This window comes from Sminthopsis crassicaudata, chromosome 1, assembly GCF_048593235.1.
Source record: "Sminthopsis crassicaudata isolate SCR6 chromosome 1, ASM4859323v1, whole genome shotgun sequence".
NCBI classification, from domain to species: domain Eukaryota; kingdom Metazoa; phylum Chordata; class Mammalia; order Dasyuromorphia; family Dasyuridae; genus Sminthopsis; species Sminthopsis crassicaudata.
This window is the reverse complement of record NC_133617.1, coordinates 510,260,870-510,277,530: the sequence shown is the minus strand read 5'-3', so window position 1 is coordinate 510,277,530 and position 16,661 is coordinate 510,260,870. Positions and strand designations below refer to the sequence as shown.

General features: G+C 50.9%; 2 protein-coding genes across 18 annotated transcripts in view; one reads left to right on the top strand and one right to left on the bottom strand.

Moving 5' to 3' along the window:
- The window catches only part of RAI1 (retinoic acid induced 1), a 312,902-nt gene extending 300,449 nt beyond the window's left edge, over nt 1-12,453 (top strand). For 15 of the 16 annotated variants that reach the window (XM_074281580.1, XM_074281575.1, XM_074281576.1 and 12 more), the window contains 2 exons: nt 1,903-1,996; nt 9,759-12,453. In XM_074281580.1, coding sequence (XP_074137681.1) covers nt 1,903-1,996; nt 9,759-9,919 — 255 coding nt within the window. In that variant the 3' untranslated portion in view covers nt 9,920-12,453. Of the gene's footprint in view, nt 1-1,902; nt 1,997-8,539; nt 8,590-9,758 lie in introns of all 16 variants that reach the window. The other variant, XM_074281588.1, reaches the window with a different exon arrangement.
- The window catches only part of SREBF1 (sterol regulatory element binding transcription factor 1), a 60,339-nt gene continuing 56,029 nt past the window's right edge, over nt 12,352-16,661 (bottom strand). Inside the window, exons 18-19 of one of the 2 annotated variants that reach the window (XM_074281590.1) lie at nt 15,843-15,954; nt 12,352-15,120 (exon numbers count right to left, since the gene is read on the bottom strand). In XM_074281590.1, coding sequence (XP_074137691.1) covers nt 14,900-15,120; nt 15,843-15,954 — 333 coding nt within the window. In that variant the 3' untranslated portion in view covers nt 12,352-14,899. Of the gene's footprint in view, nt 15,124-15,842; nt 15,955-16,661 lie in introns of both variants that reach the window. The other variant, XM_074281589.1, reaches the window with a different exon arrangement.

Below are 16,661 nucleotides of genomic sequence, written 5' to 3'. Positions count from 1 at the left end.
TTTCCGGGGCAGGTCCTAGATTTACCTCCATTGGTTTCTGATGATTCTCATCCCAACAGTGAGCTCCCTCACCTCACCATGGTCAGTTGGTATGGCTCTGAACCATTCCATCTTATACATTTAGATAGATAGCTAACTAGATGTGGATATAAATATAAAGATATGAAGAGAAAAAGAGAGAGAGAGAGATACCTTCACCAACTAGTAGTTTGGCAGACCAGCCCTAGCCACTATACCCTACAATAGTTAATTCTGGGTTTCTATTCTATTCTTGTTCCTCTTTATGTTATCTTTCCTCCTCATGAATGCCCTCACTTGGAAAGAATACATATACTTTATCCCATTACATTATCTCCATTCAGAGTTCTCCCCACACACACACACAATAAACATCTGAATATTAGGGCATAAAGGCAACTTTCTATTTGCCCCAGGTAGCTTTCATACACATGGTATTTACAACAACGTTAATACAGACATTTTGTCTTCACATGATCAGCCTTTAATTCAAAACTATTTTTTAGAGAAGGGACATTTTGCCACAGCTATAGACCCTTGGGAATGACGTGTTCTGATCTGACCTTTTGACTAAGGGTCTGGCCAGCTTAGGGAAGTCAGCCCACTCAAATTTGGGCCATTATCAGGAAGGAGACAGAATCCACTGCCAGCCAAGAGCTCCATCTAGGCAACAAAACTGATTGTGGCTGCTCTCTAGCTAATTCCCAATTAGAAACCCTATTCCTTCCCGATGACGCAGGCTGTGTTCCAGACAGTGTCAGGAGATGGAAGAGAGGGAAGAAAGAGAGAAAGATTAATGCCCCAGAGACATACGTCAGGTGGACAGCCATCCAGATGTATGAGTAAGCAGCCCCAGGATAGGGAGATGCTTCACTGGCAATTAGCCATCTCTCTCCTGGGAGGGAGCAGGATGAAGCGATGGGGGTAAATGGCCTTTGTCCTTCCTCTGGACACCCACAAGAGCTCTGTGTTTCTTGATAATTAAAGGCTCCTTCAGGGAGACACTCTTGTTCCAGCAAGAAACATTTGAGACTTGCTGTGATTCTTCTCAGGGGCTCTGAGCATGGACTCTGGGTCTGTGACTCATTTTCAGATTGAGAGGGAAAGGCCTAGCTTCTTCCTATAGTCCTGAAGGATAGGTTAGATTCAAGATGAATTGGGGCCTTGCTAGGAATCTTCCAAGACAATTTTGAAAAATCCATAGAGTCCAGAAGAAGAAATCAGGAATAAGGCATGAAGGAAAAATAAAAACCCACACCGGCCCACACAAATATGTGGCCTAAGGGAGTGTCCATGAGAATACCATGTGTTCCCCAAGGACAGCTGCCTGGTGACTGACTGTGAGGGATCTAGTAATTATGGAACTTTTGAGGAGTAAGAGGGAGCAGCAAGGACCTCAGCTATTTAGAATCCTTATATAGAGGTTTAGTCTCCTGAACTTTTGAATAATTTTGAAAGATAAGCTCCCAGAATTATTCAGGTTTGATTGTTAAAATTATAATGGGGTAGTCATAGGATATTTTAAAGGTTGCAAAATATTTTAAGTTCATTATCTCATTTGAACTTTATAATCACCCTGTGAGGGAGCAACCCACAAGCATTGTTATTCCCTGAGTAAACTGAGACTCAGAAAAATTAAGAGATTTGTCCATGGCCATATATCTGGATGAGAGTCAGAGAAATGAAATGCAGATTTCACTTTGTTTACTTTGGAGAAAGAAAATAATCCAGGAAAAATAATGGCTGTTCCAGAAAGAGAGTCTATTTGGTTGATCCAAATTATAGCCAACTGATTGACCCACCAAGAAATTTGGATTTTTACATGTCACTGAATTCCTTTTCTTTTTTCCTCTCTACTGTTCCCTCTCTTTCATGGATGTAAAGAGATGCTCCAGCTGTCAGCAAGTAGGTGCCACCCTTGGCTGCTGCCACAAAGGATGCCCTCAAACCTACCACTACGCATGTGCCAGTGACACAGGTAAGGGACTGTGGGGCCAGGACTTCTTGTTGCCCTTCATATTACTCTGGGAACCATGGGAGGGGTGTGTGTGTGTGTGTGTGTGTGTGTGTGTGTGTGTGTGTGTGTGTATGTGTGTGTAATGGGGGGAGAGGAAGAAGGATAAATGGTCACCATTTCAGGTGGCTCTTTGGGCTACCCCAACCTTTTACTCTAGCACATTGGCTTTCTTCTCCTTCCAGACACTTATGTGTTTTGATCCTTAGACCCTTGAGAACATTAATAGTCCTGGTTCCCATTTTTTAATCTTTGGTTGTCCTTGCCCTCCTTCCCATTATTTAATGTCCAAGACCTTGCTCCTTCTCACAATCAGTTTTTAGGCCTTGTCCTTTCCCTAGAGCTTCTTGCTTTCAATCAAAGAAGGGACTTTGGAGGCCATCCAGTTCTACCTTAATCCTTATCTTTCCTTAGCCCAGTCCCACAACCTCTTCTATTGTCTGATAGGAGTCTCTCCTCAACCCTAGAGTTGAGCCTCAGTAAAATTGTGGAGTAGATAGTTAATCTTTACTCTCTTCCCTCTTTTCAGCATCCATCGGTGCTCCTATCAGAGCCTAAATGATCATTCTTGATCACCTGGAAAAAACTAGACCCCATAAATGCATCAGTCCTCCCCCAGCAATTTTCATTTTACAAGGACTGATGGGAGAAGGAATGCCCAAGGGAACACTAATGTTATAATTTAGGCATCAGCAGCATAGATGGGTTTCTCTGCTCTGCTTACATGTAAGGTTTCCCCTTTCCACCATATGAACCATACAAACTGCAATACAAGCCACCCGAAATCAACTGCAGAACTCCAATTCCAGGCTGCCATAGTCCAGCAATGGGTCGCCTGGTTTCTTTATCACCACATAAAATAAGAGGGTAGAGCAATTGGTCGTCAGTCAAGAAGGGAGAGCCAAGAGAGAAGCAGGTTAAACCTCCTTGTAACAGTAGTGTAACTCGGTGTGGCCCGGTTACATGGGCAGCTTGGTCGTGTTGTGTTCCCTGGTGTTTTGTGTCTCTGAAACTGTAAGCTACTGGAGGTCTTAGGCTGAGAATGCCCCAAACAACTGGAGAGTTACCGCTGTGTCAGAGGGTCAATGACTGCTACGCCTGGACAGCCTCCTGTCCAGGACTACCTGAATCAGAAGCTATTGAATCTTGGTAATCAGTAGCCTAGGGAGTCTTTCACACCGGTCAGTAGGCAGCCCCCATCCTCAGGGCTCTCCCCTCTCTCCCTGGCTGAGCCTGCCAGATGAGGAATTCATCTGTCGACAAGGAAATGGATTGACACACTTCCAACTCCATTCCTTCTCAGGTGCAGGATCCACAGAGAGTAGCAAGAAATTGCTTTCCTCTTGTAGAAGGTTGGGGCCCTCTGGCCAGCAGAGATCCTTCAACCTCAAGTCCTGAGTAAAGGATGATGGAGAAGGATTGGATACAAGTGGCTCCAGATGTGGGCCCACTGTGGAAGGTCCAGTAGCCTCAAGTGTCCATATAATGAGTAAAGCCAGATTGTCGCTCATGATTCTCAGATAGCTGTCAGCAGACATCTGTCTCGCACGGACACCCTTCTGGGAGGGCTCTGTTGGTTTTGGGCTATGTAAATTAACAAGGGAGGTCAACTCAACATCTATTAAGTATCTGGTGTGCTGATGCGATGCCTTGTTATAGTTCGGTCATAGGCTGGGAGGGAACCTGCCCATTGATGACCTGTCAGGGCAACCCCAGACACTGCTCCCGGGTAGCCCTTCTCTCTGGTGTTTGCCTCTGGCTACTGTCAGTGCTACGCCCAACTGGGGAGGTTTTGGCCGTCTTCAGGAAAGAGCCTCTTCTCTTTCTCTCTGCTTTGTCCTGGACTGGCGTCCAGCCCATGGGCTCCCCTCCGTGAACCGGGCTTGGAGTGTTGACATTTTGCTGGCACGTTCCCTGGATGTTAGTGCTTAGTGAGAGAACGGGGTTGCCGAGCCTGGGGTTGTCTTTAGAGATGTGTTCGAGGGAATATCCTTTGGAAATTGAGGAGTGGAGTGAGAAAATTCTGCTACATGCGCTGCACCCCTCCCCCCAGAACTTTTAAAATAGGAACAAAATCAGCCAGTTTCCACTGACCCCCAGAGACACTAGTGAATCTTGAGACAGGCTTGTGTAGAAAAGGGTATGGGACAAGACCCAAACCTTGCCTGGGAGGGTGTCTGCGAGTCTTTCATTTAGGTAACAAATGAGGGACTGCTGCTTCCCTAAATCATTGCCCAGCAGCTCAGGTCTTCCTAGGTCTTGGCCTAAGGATGGCCTTGTTGGAGAATCTAAATAACAGTGGAGAAAATTGCTGAATTGGCTTCAGGACATTCTATTAATCTTCAGATAGTTTTACTATGATTCATTCAAGTTAAGAGCTGGACTCACATGCCATAGTGCCCCCCTCCTGACTTACAGAGTGGAATACCTTCCTCAGCCCCAGAGCTTCTGGGAATCATAGCCTATAGAATCAATTCCCTCTTACCCAGGTCAAGGTTGACTGGCTATCATCTAGAAAACAGATTCTAAAAAGATGAAATAACCACTGACCCAGCAGAGCTGAAGGTGTTGCTTTTTTCCTCTTTTTTCAAATTAAAATTTTAATTTAATTTAAAAACCCAGTTATTCTCTCTCCTATTCCATACTCTGTTCCTCCCAATTGCTCTTGAGAATGAAAGAAAAATTTGTTATAAACATGTATAATCGAGCAAAACAAATTCTAGCATTGTCTATGTCCAAAAAAACAAAACAAAACAAAAAAAACCCCAAAAAACAAAAAAACAAACAAACAAACTACAAACAAAAAAAAGACCAACACAAAACTTTGTACTCCAAGCTCATCCTCTTTCTCTTTGGAGGTCTGTAGCATGTTTGATCATTGAGTCCTCCATAATTATGGTGGGTCACTGAATTGATTATTAAGTCTGTCAGAATTGTTTAATTTTTACAACATTGTTGTCTTTGTATAAATTGTTCTGGCTCTGCCCACTTTGTTCTGCATCAGTTCGTATAAGTCTTCCCCAGGTTTCTCTGGGGAAAAAAAAAAAAAAAAAAGATGCTTTTAGATGTTTTATATATGTGTGTGTGTGTGTGTGTGTGTGTGTGTGTGTGTATGTGTGTCTATACATATAAAATATGTATGATACTATATATTTATATATGTGGGTATATATATATATATATGTATATATATATATACATATATATATATATAAAATCTATGTGTATATGCATATATGTACACATATATACACCCAACTCCTGTGGAAAGGTTTGAAGGGGAAATTTTCAAAAGTTTTAGCTGGATTCTGATATCCTGATGATAAGTGAACCAGAAACTAATTGATTACCTTTAAGATCTTGGGCCTGCAAAATACCTTTTTTTCTCTACCAAAAGGTACCACCATTACCACTGTGTAAACACTTTACCTTACTTGAATGAAGAAAATTAACCAAAGATTTATAGAATAGAAAAAATTGAGGGGCGGAAAAAAGGATCTAGCTCACAAAGATTTCCCTATCAGAAATTCAGAGAACCATTTGGCCCAGCCTTGGTTCATTGGACTCGGACAACATATTTCCTCACAATATTCCTGTGTGAAGGAGGTAGTACAAATCTTACAGGTGAAAACCCCAGAGACTAAGAAGCCAAGTGACTTGCCTGAGTTCACACCTGGGGGCCTGGGGGCAGGGGGTGGGTGAGGATGGAGGTGCACCTAATGATGGGGCCTGAGACAGTCACTGGGTCCGAGGGAGAAAAGAGAAACTGCCCCCAGAATAATATTTTTGGTGCCCTAAAATTTTCCTCCCTGGAAGTCAACTTCTAGTCCCCCTTCTTTAGTTATGTCTGTGGTTGTGTTCCTCTAGATACTAGCTTTCTCAGCCTTTGTGGTATCGAGAGCTCTTGGGGCTACCTGATGACCCTTTCTCAGAAGACTGTTGCTGAATGCATAAAATAAATTAAGTAATATTGAAATATGGTTAATTTAAAAAACATATTTTTAAAGCAAATTTGCACAGTGGAAGGTTAAGAACTTGCTATTTTAGAGTACTAAAGTAATAAGGGTTTAGTCTAATCCTTTTGGTTAGGTACTACTGAAGGCTGGAGTCTTCTGCATCTGACCATATCATTATGTTTGTGAGCATGGAAGACTGAGAGAGAAAGAGAGACAGAAAATTGGGCCTATAAACTTTTAAGTCCATCCTAACGTTATTTCTTGCCTTCCATGGTGACGGAGGAAATATTTTGCAGAATTCAATTAATAGAAATAATACCCTGCTTAAGCCTGCAGGGAAAGAAATAAAAATAATTATAATTATAATAATAAGATCACAAGTGACTTCAACATCATCTCTTAGCACATTCTTCCTGCCGCTTGCAGGCCAATTTTTTAGTTGCTACCCTATCTTAATTTGGGATTCATGAACATAATAAACAGTACTGTGGAATAGTTGGTGTCAGAAGCAGAATAATAGGATTTTTCCTTCTTTTTAAAGAAGCCAGGAATTAAAGACAAGTTCTTTTGGGGGACAGCATAGTTAAGTGGCAGATTTATCCTGGCAACCATTTCCTCTCTACTGAAAGGGGTTCACTGTGGTACTGGCTGAGCAATGAAGCAGGAGACCTGAGCAATGCTTGTTGTGCGGGAGCTCTTGTGGGGAGAAGTCCAAGCTCAGTGTCTGTCCCTGCCCCTGGTGTGTGTACTCCAGCACCTGCAGTCAGCAGGCAGAGGGGGTTCCAGAGAGCTACCTTTCAGGGACCAGCTAAGCTTGGAGGAGGAGAGCAGAAGCTGCTGGATGAAGGCTTCTTGTGGAGAAACAGGCAGCACACTCCTCCCTGGTTGGGGTACAAAAAGGCAACCTCTCCCTGAGGGAAATAAGAAAAAGCCTCTAGTTTTTCTAGATTCTGAACTTAGGGTTCAAATGGTGCATAAACTTGCTTTTTGAAGAATTGTTTAGTTTTGTTTTTGGTTTTTTTTTTTTTTTTTTTGGTGAGGTGATCTGGATTAAGGGTCTTGCCCAAGGTCACACAGTTAATAAGTGTGAAGTGCTCAAGGGCAGTCTTGTCCTCCAGATTCCCTGGTCAGCACCCTATCCACTGTACCACCCAGCTCTTTCAATGTGATTGCTTTCCCTCATGATTTCATGTTTTATTTTTACTCATTTAAAAACATTCTTCTGAGAAGGGGTCCAGATGCTTCCCCCAGACTGCCAGTGAGCCCAAAGGCAGGCAGCTGCTTAGGAACTTGCTCTAGGAAGCTTTATCAGGGGCTTGGTGCCTGCATGCAGAGTGCCCCAGTGAGGCAAGGAGAGTACAAGGGAGGACTGTTTCCTTCCATTCCCTCTGCCTTCTCTTCTGTGCTCCTCCTCTCTTCTCCCAGAGAGCCAGCAGCCTCCCCCCCTCCCCTGTAACTTGTGCTCCCATCCAGAGAGAGTGCTCTTTGTAACCCCCCCCCAGGAGAGCAGAGGCCTGGAATAGCTGCGGAGCTCTCCCTCGGGCATCGGAGAGCCTGCATCAGGCAGACCTCCCCTGGGCCAAGCCAGGGGAGAAGCCAGTTGGGGCAGGAATGAATCCGGAGGAAGCAGAGGGAGGGCAGGGGCTGGGATGAGCCTCGGGGGGTCTTCCAAAATCCCTTCCCAATGGAGGTCCCTGTTCCCCTCCCCCATCAGGGAGTCAGCCCCAGCAGGGTCCTTTCCTGGATCCCGTGGCCAGGCCCGTTTGGCCTGAAGCGTACTGGGCAGGCCTGGCCCAGGGAAGGCCCAGGGCAAGTCCAATTGCCCGAGGACGAGATCCTCACCCCATTCCTGCCTGGCTGACTCGAAGTGCCCCAGTCTTTTGTAAGCTTGGAACCCACATACAGACTGGAAACAGAGGGCCCAGTGGGCATCCCAGTGGTTAGTGCTCTTCTCCTGTGCAGGAGAGACTTAATGTTTCCAGCCTCCAGCTCACTTGTGTTGTCTGGGGGGAAGGAAAGAAAATGCAGCAGCCCTCACTTCCTCTCCCAGGACCCGCTGGAAGTGGGGGCTGGGGCTTGGGGGGAAGAGGAGAGACAGAGCGCCTTCTCGTCCAGCTGGACCATAAGACTGAAGTCCTAGAATGCCTTACACTCACCATGCGCCACACTCATTCATCCACTCATTGGTATACATTAAATGATTAGGAAATAAAGAGGAAATCCAGGGGTGGGACAGAGAATGTAACTGCAGGAAACCCTGAGGACCCCTGTGGGGGAGCCGCTTGTGATCCTAGCTTAGCAGTTAGCTCTCGGAGGGACTGAGTGAGGAAGCTCCCTAATTATTGGGCTCCCCTTCCTTTCCCAGCCTTGGAGGGACTTCTAGGATTGGTGGCAGTGTTTTGAAGCTTCCCTCCTGCCCTGTCTCCCCCAGCTCATGACACATTGACTCGGAAGGCTCAGACAGACCCCCTATGCTTCCCCTGTACCTCTCCCTCCACCCCACCCCCTCTCTATCCCTGTTCTTACAATAGACACTTCTCTTTGCTCTTAGGTTGCATTCTAGTTGAAGAGAACTTTTCTTTGAAATGTCCTAAACATAAGGTATGTGAAATGGCTTCCTCCTTTTGATTCTCACCCCCTTGGAGATCGGGGAACACACCACGGCCTGCCAGAACTCCCCACTCCCAGTGTTATCAGTGAACATGCCTCCTCTCCCTCCACTCCCTGCCCTTCCCCCTGCCTCTCCTACATACTTGGAGTTATTTCACCTCTGGGGCCATCCTGCTGATGACAGATGGACCGCATTTGGAGGGTGTGTCCAGGACTCACCCCCCCCAGCCAGAACCCTGCCAGTGGGTGGGTGAGGATGAGGGTGTGCTTCCCCCCCCAGGCTGGAGATCAGGGGGCCTCCCAGGGTTTCCCTGGTTGGGACCAGAGCCTGTTCCCTGGAAGCCCACTGGTCCTAAATGGTCCCAGATGACCTCAGATTTACCTCTTGCTTCAGAAATACATTCTAAGCTCCCTGTTTGTACTCTTCCTCAGAGGCCTTTACCTCTGGCAACTTATCCCCCATGCTCATTACCCTTCAGAAGGAAAGGAAGGAAAAAACCCTGCCTGAATTTCCTTTTCATTGCCAGGGCCTGGAATCCTCCAGCAGGACTTGTGCATAGGGGAGGGAAGAGTCCCTTGGGGGGGAGGGGCTCCTACCTCGAAGCCCCTCCCGATTAGCTCTGTCCTCCAGCTCAGGCCCAGCCAGTCCCTCCTCCCGGGGACCTGTTAGCTCGCCCAGTGCTGGGAGACATCTCGGCCTGTCTCACCTCCCTGCCGCAGCCTCGACAATGTGCACTCTTCTTATTTGCAGTTAATTAGAGAGATCAGGGCAGGCTGACATACAGTGATCATGAGTGTTTCCTTATAAATCGGGCTTTATATAAACCTAAAGGGAGGGAGCCCGAAGATAAAGGGCTGGGGAGCTGGGAGGCCGAGCCGGGCCCTGTGGGATGAAGACAGGGGGATTGCCCCGCCTAACTGTCTTCGAGGGCCCAGCAGCAGGTGGGGGGGGGCAGGACCGTGGAACATGGGGGTTTTTCACCAGGGGATGGGGTTGGACGTGGGAATTAAGGGAGCGCTTGGCTGGAGAGGGTCTCAGGGAGGGAAATCTCTCAGTCCAGGAAATTTTGGGGTCAGGGTGGCAGGGAGGGGGGCGGGGACTCCCTCTTGGGAGCCCCCTGTGGTGCTCTTGTTGATGGCGGGTGTGGCTTTTCTTCCAGAGGCAGCTGTTGTAATCTACCCTCCTGGGTCTTACATCCTCCATCTGGACAGGAGATGGCGCCAAGCCTTGGGCCCACTTCTCACCTGGAGCTGTGACCAGGACCACCCAGATCGGCAAGGAAAAGAGGAACAGGACCCTTCCTCCCCCTTGATCTGCTGACCTAACCAGAGGCCCTTTCTTTCTGAATGTTCTCATCTGCTTATGGCTAGAGTCCCGTCCAACTCTTGGTTCTCCTCCCTGCCAAGAACCACTCCTCAGAGCTGACCCAGGTTTGCTGACCGATAGGATCCAGGCCCCGCCTTTGTGGATTTGGGATCCGTCAGACCTTACACCACACCCTCCCCTGGGAGGGAGCCTTCGAGGCCTCTCTCACCGGCTGACAGTCTAGATTGCACAGGGGCAGGTGGTGGGAAAGGGGGGCCCGGACAGGGTCTAGGAGTTCAGCAGTGAGGGGGCTTTGTGTCAAGCTTAGATCCTTTTCCCAACGCTCTTGCCCGCTCCTGACCCTGCCGGCCTCGGGGGGCACGGCCTGGTACTTGGATGCCCAAGAGGCCAGGCCTGACTTTGCCTTTGCTCCCTGCCCAACTGCACTGCAGCCCCTGCTGAGTGCGGGGCCCACTGGCCCCGGATGGAGAAACAGCCCCGGACTCTTCTCGCCTGGTAAGCTGCTTCCGCGTTCAGTCCTAGAGAAATAAAGACCGTTGCCAGCCGAGGGGATGGCCGGAGGGACGGTGCAGAGTGTGGGGCTAGTGGCCTAAAGGGACCGTCTGCTCTTCCCTCCGCACCTCGCCCCCGGCAGGCGGAGAGCAGGGCAAGTAAAAACAAGGCCCGTGGGAGCCGGACTGGGACGCGTGGGATTTCTCCATCTCGGAGGCTGTGTGTGTATGGGGGGCGTCCCCACCAATTCTGTCCACACGGTACTTTCCCTTTCTTGCCCGGCGTATTCCCAGGATGGGTCTGGTCCGCCCAAGTGTCTGCTAACGTTGGGTGGGGGAAGGTCTTAGTGTAGGCAAGGTTGGAAGAAGGTGACTCTTTGCATGCCCAGTGCAAACCCTGGTTATGTTAGTTTAGTCGAAGAAATGTAAAGTCTTTGGAAGCCCCGGGGCCCTCGGAGTAGCCCCGGGGCCCTCGGAGTAGCCCCGGGGGCAGAGCCCTGTTCCTGGCAGAAGCCTGGCGGCAGGTGCGGAGGAGCCCCCGAGGGGCCTTTGTCCGAAAGGGGGGGGGGGGGACACGGGGCCGGAGGTGCGACCCGGGCCTTCAGGTTAGTGACCCCAGGCCTCGGGGAGCAGCTGGCCCAGTGGGCTGGCGTCCGCTCTCCGGGGAGCCTGGCTGATGGGGGAGGAATCCCAGAGCTCCGGGGAGGAGGAGAACTCGCTCTTTTAAGGCCGTGATCCCTGGAGAGGCTTGATCAGAGAGCCTGCTCTTTTGCTGAACATCTGACTCGGTTTCCTCATCTGTAAAATGATGGGGTTGGACTGATTTCTCCCCGGCCCCTCCCCTGCCTCCCGATGGCGGATGGAAGGCAGCAGCGATCCCAGGGCAGGAGACGGCAGAGCCGTGTAGCTGTTCCTTCCCCTCCCCCCCCCACCCGTTGGCTGTCCCAGTGACCCCTGAGGTGCCTGCGCCCCGTTTTAGCCCCCTGCCGCTGAGCTCTCCCGGCTCCTCCTCTCGCGACTCAGCTCTCAGCCTTGCTCCTGTGTGTTGTGCCCCCTCCCCTGGCAGTGCCAACCCCGGGCCCAGCCCCGCCCCGGGCCCGCCTTCTCTCGGCGGGCCGGTCAGCTCGAGGCTGGGGGCGGGGCGGGGCTTCCGTGTGTATATATACGCGTGTATATATATGTGTGCACACACCCGTGACACCGCAGCGCATTTACGTATAGCTGCCCACCTCCATCGTGCTATATACGCATGCGTGTGTCCGCTAGGCCGCGGATCCGGTGTCTGGGGGCGGGGGGCTTTCTCAGGAGGGTCGGGGGCGGCAGCAGCTGTGGACCGCGCGGCCGGAAAACAGATATATCATGTGTATAAAATATATATGTACTGTTCTATATATATATGTTATATATAATGTATATATGTTTGAGACGTGCTCGCTTTTGTTTCACCACATTGGTTCCACTGCAAGCAGCGACCTCAGTCCTTAGGGCTCCTGCCCACGCCCCCTCTCCCCTCCCGCAGGAGCTGGGCTGGGGGGCTGGCACCGCGTCCCGGAGACCCTCAAACTGGCCCAGTCAGGAAGCCCAGACGAGCAAGCCCCGCCTCCTGCATCCGCCTGTCCGTCCGTCCGTGTGGTCCTCCGCGCCGTCCATCACCTGCGCTTCGCCAGGCCCGCCCCGCCCGCCCGCCAAGCTCACTCTGGACACGGCCCTCCCGGCCGCTGGGGGGCGCCTCACTTAGCTCCCAACTGTCTTAGTGGCATCCTGTACATATGACTGTAAAATGGTAAACCGTGTGTATTATATATTGCCTCATTATATAGTGTATATATATGTATACATATACATATATATAATATATATGAAGACTGTAAATGTTAAGACTAGTGTTCTTATTAGTATATTGCTTCACACTGAAGATTGTGTGTTAACGAGCTGTTTCTAAAAGATGTTTATTTTCCTTAAGAGTAAAAAAAGAAAAAAAAACAGGTCATTGCATTAAAAAAAACCGTCAATAAAGATACAACAATTGTTTTGGAAGTCTTCGGGCATGGACTTGTGGCCTCTAACCTCCCTACTCCCCGGCAGAGATGGTGCAAGGAAGGGGGGGTGCGGGCGCCTACGAAGGAGAGAAAAGCGGCTCCTGGTTGGGCGGGCCACGCTGGCGTGCTGAGGGCGAGGACATTACCCATCAAGCACCTGGCGGGGGTCGGGGAGGGAAACCGTGGGAGGCGAGAGCTAACTGCCCGTTGCCCCGCCCGCGGAGGTCCCAAGCCCCTCTGTAGCCCATGACCGCCTCGAGTGTGGATCCCACGGCATCAGCTGGGGGAGATCTAGGACTCGGGACACCCCACCTCCCCCCAAGTCCTGTCCCCCCAAACCCATCCAGCTGAGCACAAGACTGATGGTCCCCCGGCACCCTAAGGGGAGCGACCCCTCCCCCCCCTCCCTCCGCAGGCCCAGAAAAGCTTCGCCACCATCCTGCCATCCAGGACTTAACGACTGCAGGGAGCCCCCGCCAGGCTGCCCGGCCCGAGGAACCTGGGAAGATCGAGGGGCAGAGGGCTAGCCTCTGATAGAGGGAATACACTCCACGCGCTGGGAGGGGGGAAGGGGACACAAAGCTGCAGGACAGCTAACAGAGGGGAACCTTGCCTCAGTCCCGCACTCCCCAGACCAGGGGCTCCCCCCGCCCCCTACGGGCTGCCCCTACCTCTTTGGCGGAGGATACACAAGTGTCCTGGGGCGGAGTCGGCGTCTCTCTGAAGGACTAGGGAAGGCTGCCTGGGCCCAGAAGTCTGTTCTGACTCCCTTTAATCCCCTCTCGCTTCCAGGAGTCAATGATGAGCTACACAGGGCCTAGGAGAGGCCCCAGTGCAACGCCTGCCACCCTGTGGGTCCTTTCCCCTGCAGGGCATAAGTCTCGCTCAAAAATGGAACCCAAGTTATAAATAATTTCTCCTTTTAATTTTCTGTACAAAACTTCTCACACTATGAAAATAAAAGTCTGCGAGGAAAAAAGTAGTACAGGCTTCTCCCGAGGCCTTAGGGAGCTAGTGCAGTGGCGAGGAGATGGAGTGCCGATATATACATATGTACAAGGCTCAGCCACGGCCCGCTCCCTCTTCTTCCCCGGGTGGGCGCTGACTGACCCACAGCAGGGGCCCATCTCCCCTCCCAAGAGGCAGTGACTCCGGCAGCCAGTGGGGGGGAAGTCGGCCTGCAGCAGAGCCCGAGGGGTGGGGGGAGGGCAAGGCGAAGGGGCTGCAGGCGGGACGGGTTAGAGGCAGGGGCCCCGCCCAGCATTATTTTGGCGTGTGAGAGAACATCCAGCAGCTCTCGGAACACCGAGGCTCAAAGAGCTTCCGCAGCTCCCGGGGCCAGGGACGTCAGCTCAGGACAAAGGACTTCCCCTTCCCCAAAAGCAGTCAATCCAGGAACAGAAGGGGGGTACAGAGTACACTATTTGGTTCCATTGAGATCAAGCGGCCGTTTGTGGTGGCACCTGTGATGTCACCAATAAGGGAAACTTGCAGAGGCCTTGGAAAACTTCCCACAACACTGAGTCAGGACCTGGGGGGAGGGGGGAGGGGGGAGGGCTCAAGCCCTCCTGGCTCGGAGGCCCGCGGCGGCCCCCAGCTGGGATAGAGGACCAAATGGAGGCCCTGCAGCAGCCAGTAGGCACACAGCCCCCTGCAATCTCCCAAGGGACCACCAGAGGTCAGCAGCATCTCACCAGGCAATTTTGCGGCCTGCCATGATGGAATTGTGAGGAGGCCGATCCATGATCCTTTGGGGAAATGCTCCCCCCCCCCACCTGGGACCCCTCCAGTCACCTGCACCCCCTCCTTGCTCCCTATCCGAGGGCTGACTGCAAAGTTCTCATTAGTCTTGGCCCATTAAACACAATAAATTACAGGCATCAAATTACCCAGTGATTAGATGGGAGGGGGAAGGATATTGCTTCAGCCTCTCCGGTGGGAGGGGTGACCCACCCAAAGCGTACACCCGCTGCCCCCCTCGAGCAGCCCCCAGGATGGCCCAGGACCTGTTTGCTCTGGTGGGATCGGAGAGTTAGGAAGATTACCCAGATGAGGAAACCGAACCCCCTGATCCAGACTGTTTTTTGTTTCTCCCCATTATGCTCCAAGGCTTCTCAAGGGTGCAGGGGGGAAAAGAGGGTTTTGAATGAAAAAGGGTCTAGCATTGTGCTGGCTCTCTGGGTGTCAAGCCAGTGGAGAGGGTTCCAGGTCACCTTGTCCACCTCTGTCCGTGTCCTTCCATATCTCCGGAACCCTAGTACTGGGGGGCCTTGGTGACGTGGCCACGGCGAGGTTCTAAGGTCTGAGGCTGACTGGGACCCCGGCAAGCAGAGAGGCCCCAGGGCCGGTCCTGGATGGTTGGGAGTTTCAGGGGACTGGGTGGTCTGGGACAGAGTCATCTGGCTGGGACTCTGGAGAGGCTGAGGGGCCCCGGGCAGGCCCAGCTACCCTGAGGTAACAGTGGTACCGCTGCCCAACCTGATAATCATCTGTTGGCAGTCATGCAACATCCTCTTGTCCCCCAGCTTCTCCAAGGTGCGGGCGGCCTCCGCCAACATCCCCACGCGCTGGCCCGGGGCGGACAGGAAGGTTGGGGGCAGATAACAGCAGGCAAGCAGCAGGGCCTCTGCGTGTTCCCTCTGAGTGGGCCGGGTGTCCAGCTCGCCTGCTGTCGGGGAAGGAGCACAGGGGCGTCAGGGCGTGCGGCGAGGGACTTGAACACGGGGTGATGCTCTCAGGTGCCATAGTGCACAGAGTGCTGGGTCAGATCTGGCCTCCGACACTCACTAGCTGTGTGACCCTGGGCAAATCACTTAACCCTGTCTGCCTCAGTTTCCTCATCTGTAAAATGAGGAAATGGCAAACCTCTCCTGTATCTCTCCCAAGAAAACCCCAAATGGAATTATAAAGCTGGATGCCACTGAAGTGACTGAAAAATAACACACAATATTCCTGCAAGATTTCTCGGGTGTCACTCATGGCAACCTTCAGCAGAGAAGTGTGTATTACAGGACGTTTAGGTCAGATTCCCGAATTGGGATATGGCTAGAGGAAAGGGAAAAGGCATAGATAGAATCAGTGCCCACTAGATGTCAAGTTGTGCATAGATCTCACTTCATTAGATCCTCACAGTAACCTTGGGAAATAGCTGCTTTTATAATCTTCATTTTACAGATGAGGAAACTGAGGCAGACAGACATTACATGACTTGGCCAGGATCACACAGTGAAAGTTCAGGGTTACATCTGAATTCAGGTCTTCCGACTCCAGACCCAGTGCTCTATCCCTTGGGCCACCTAGCCACCTTTTCTAGAAGAATACAGCTTACTCCCTAGGGGAAAGGAGGGGTCTTGGGACTTGATTCTAGTTTCCTACTCCCACACTCACATCCTTTGTTGCTCGGGGCCACCCTTCTCCTCAGGCTCCGGTCCAGGAGTTGGTGAGTCCGAGTGGGGCTGGCTCCAGCCATCAACCGGGCGGTAGCTTCATGCAAGAAGACCTAACAAAAAGCAGGAGTCAGGGCTTTTGAAACAAGGTCCCCTGCCTATACCTAGCCCCTCTCACCTCAATCACTCCCACCAACAGTCAGCAGAGCCCTGGCTCTGGGAAGGACTGTCCCCACCAGTCTTGTATGAGGTCTCTGAGCGCTTTCCAAATCCTTCCCTGATTTGCAAACTGGGTTTGATGCGTCCCCTCTTCCCCAAAGCCTTTCTTGGTCACTCAGCACTTGTGTGCCCTCTTTGAAAGCCAGTACCCATATTCACAGAAAGCACTCCTCCATCTTCCCCATGTTCTGTCTCCCCAAGAAGAATACAAATTCCCTAAAGACGAGGATCCCTCTTGTTCCCTAATTCCATTATCTTTCCTCTTTCCTTCCCTATAATATCCGGGGCTGGGTAACCAAAGGCTACTCAGTTCATGGAAATAACAAATTAGCTTCTTCCACCTCCCATTCCTTCAAAAAAAACCAGCTCAAGTGCTAGCTCCTCTATGAAACCCTCTTGTGAGCTGTGCGGGATACTTCTGCTCCTACCCCTTCCTCCTTCACCTCTGTTTGCCTCAGTCTCCTCAATTATAAAGTGGGGAATCATGATGGTAACTACCTCCCAGTTTGAGGGAAGGCTCAAATGAGATAATATTTGTGAAATATTTAGTTCAGAGCTTTGTACCCTGTAGGTGCCTAATAAATGAATGTTTGCTTCTTTC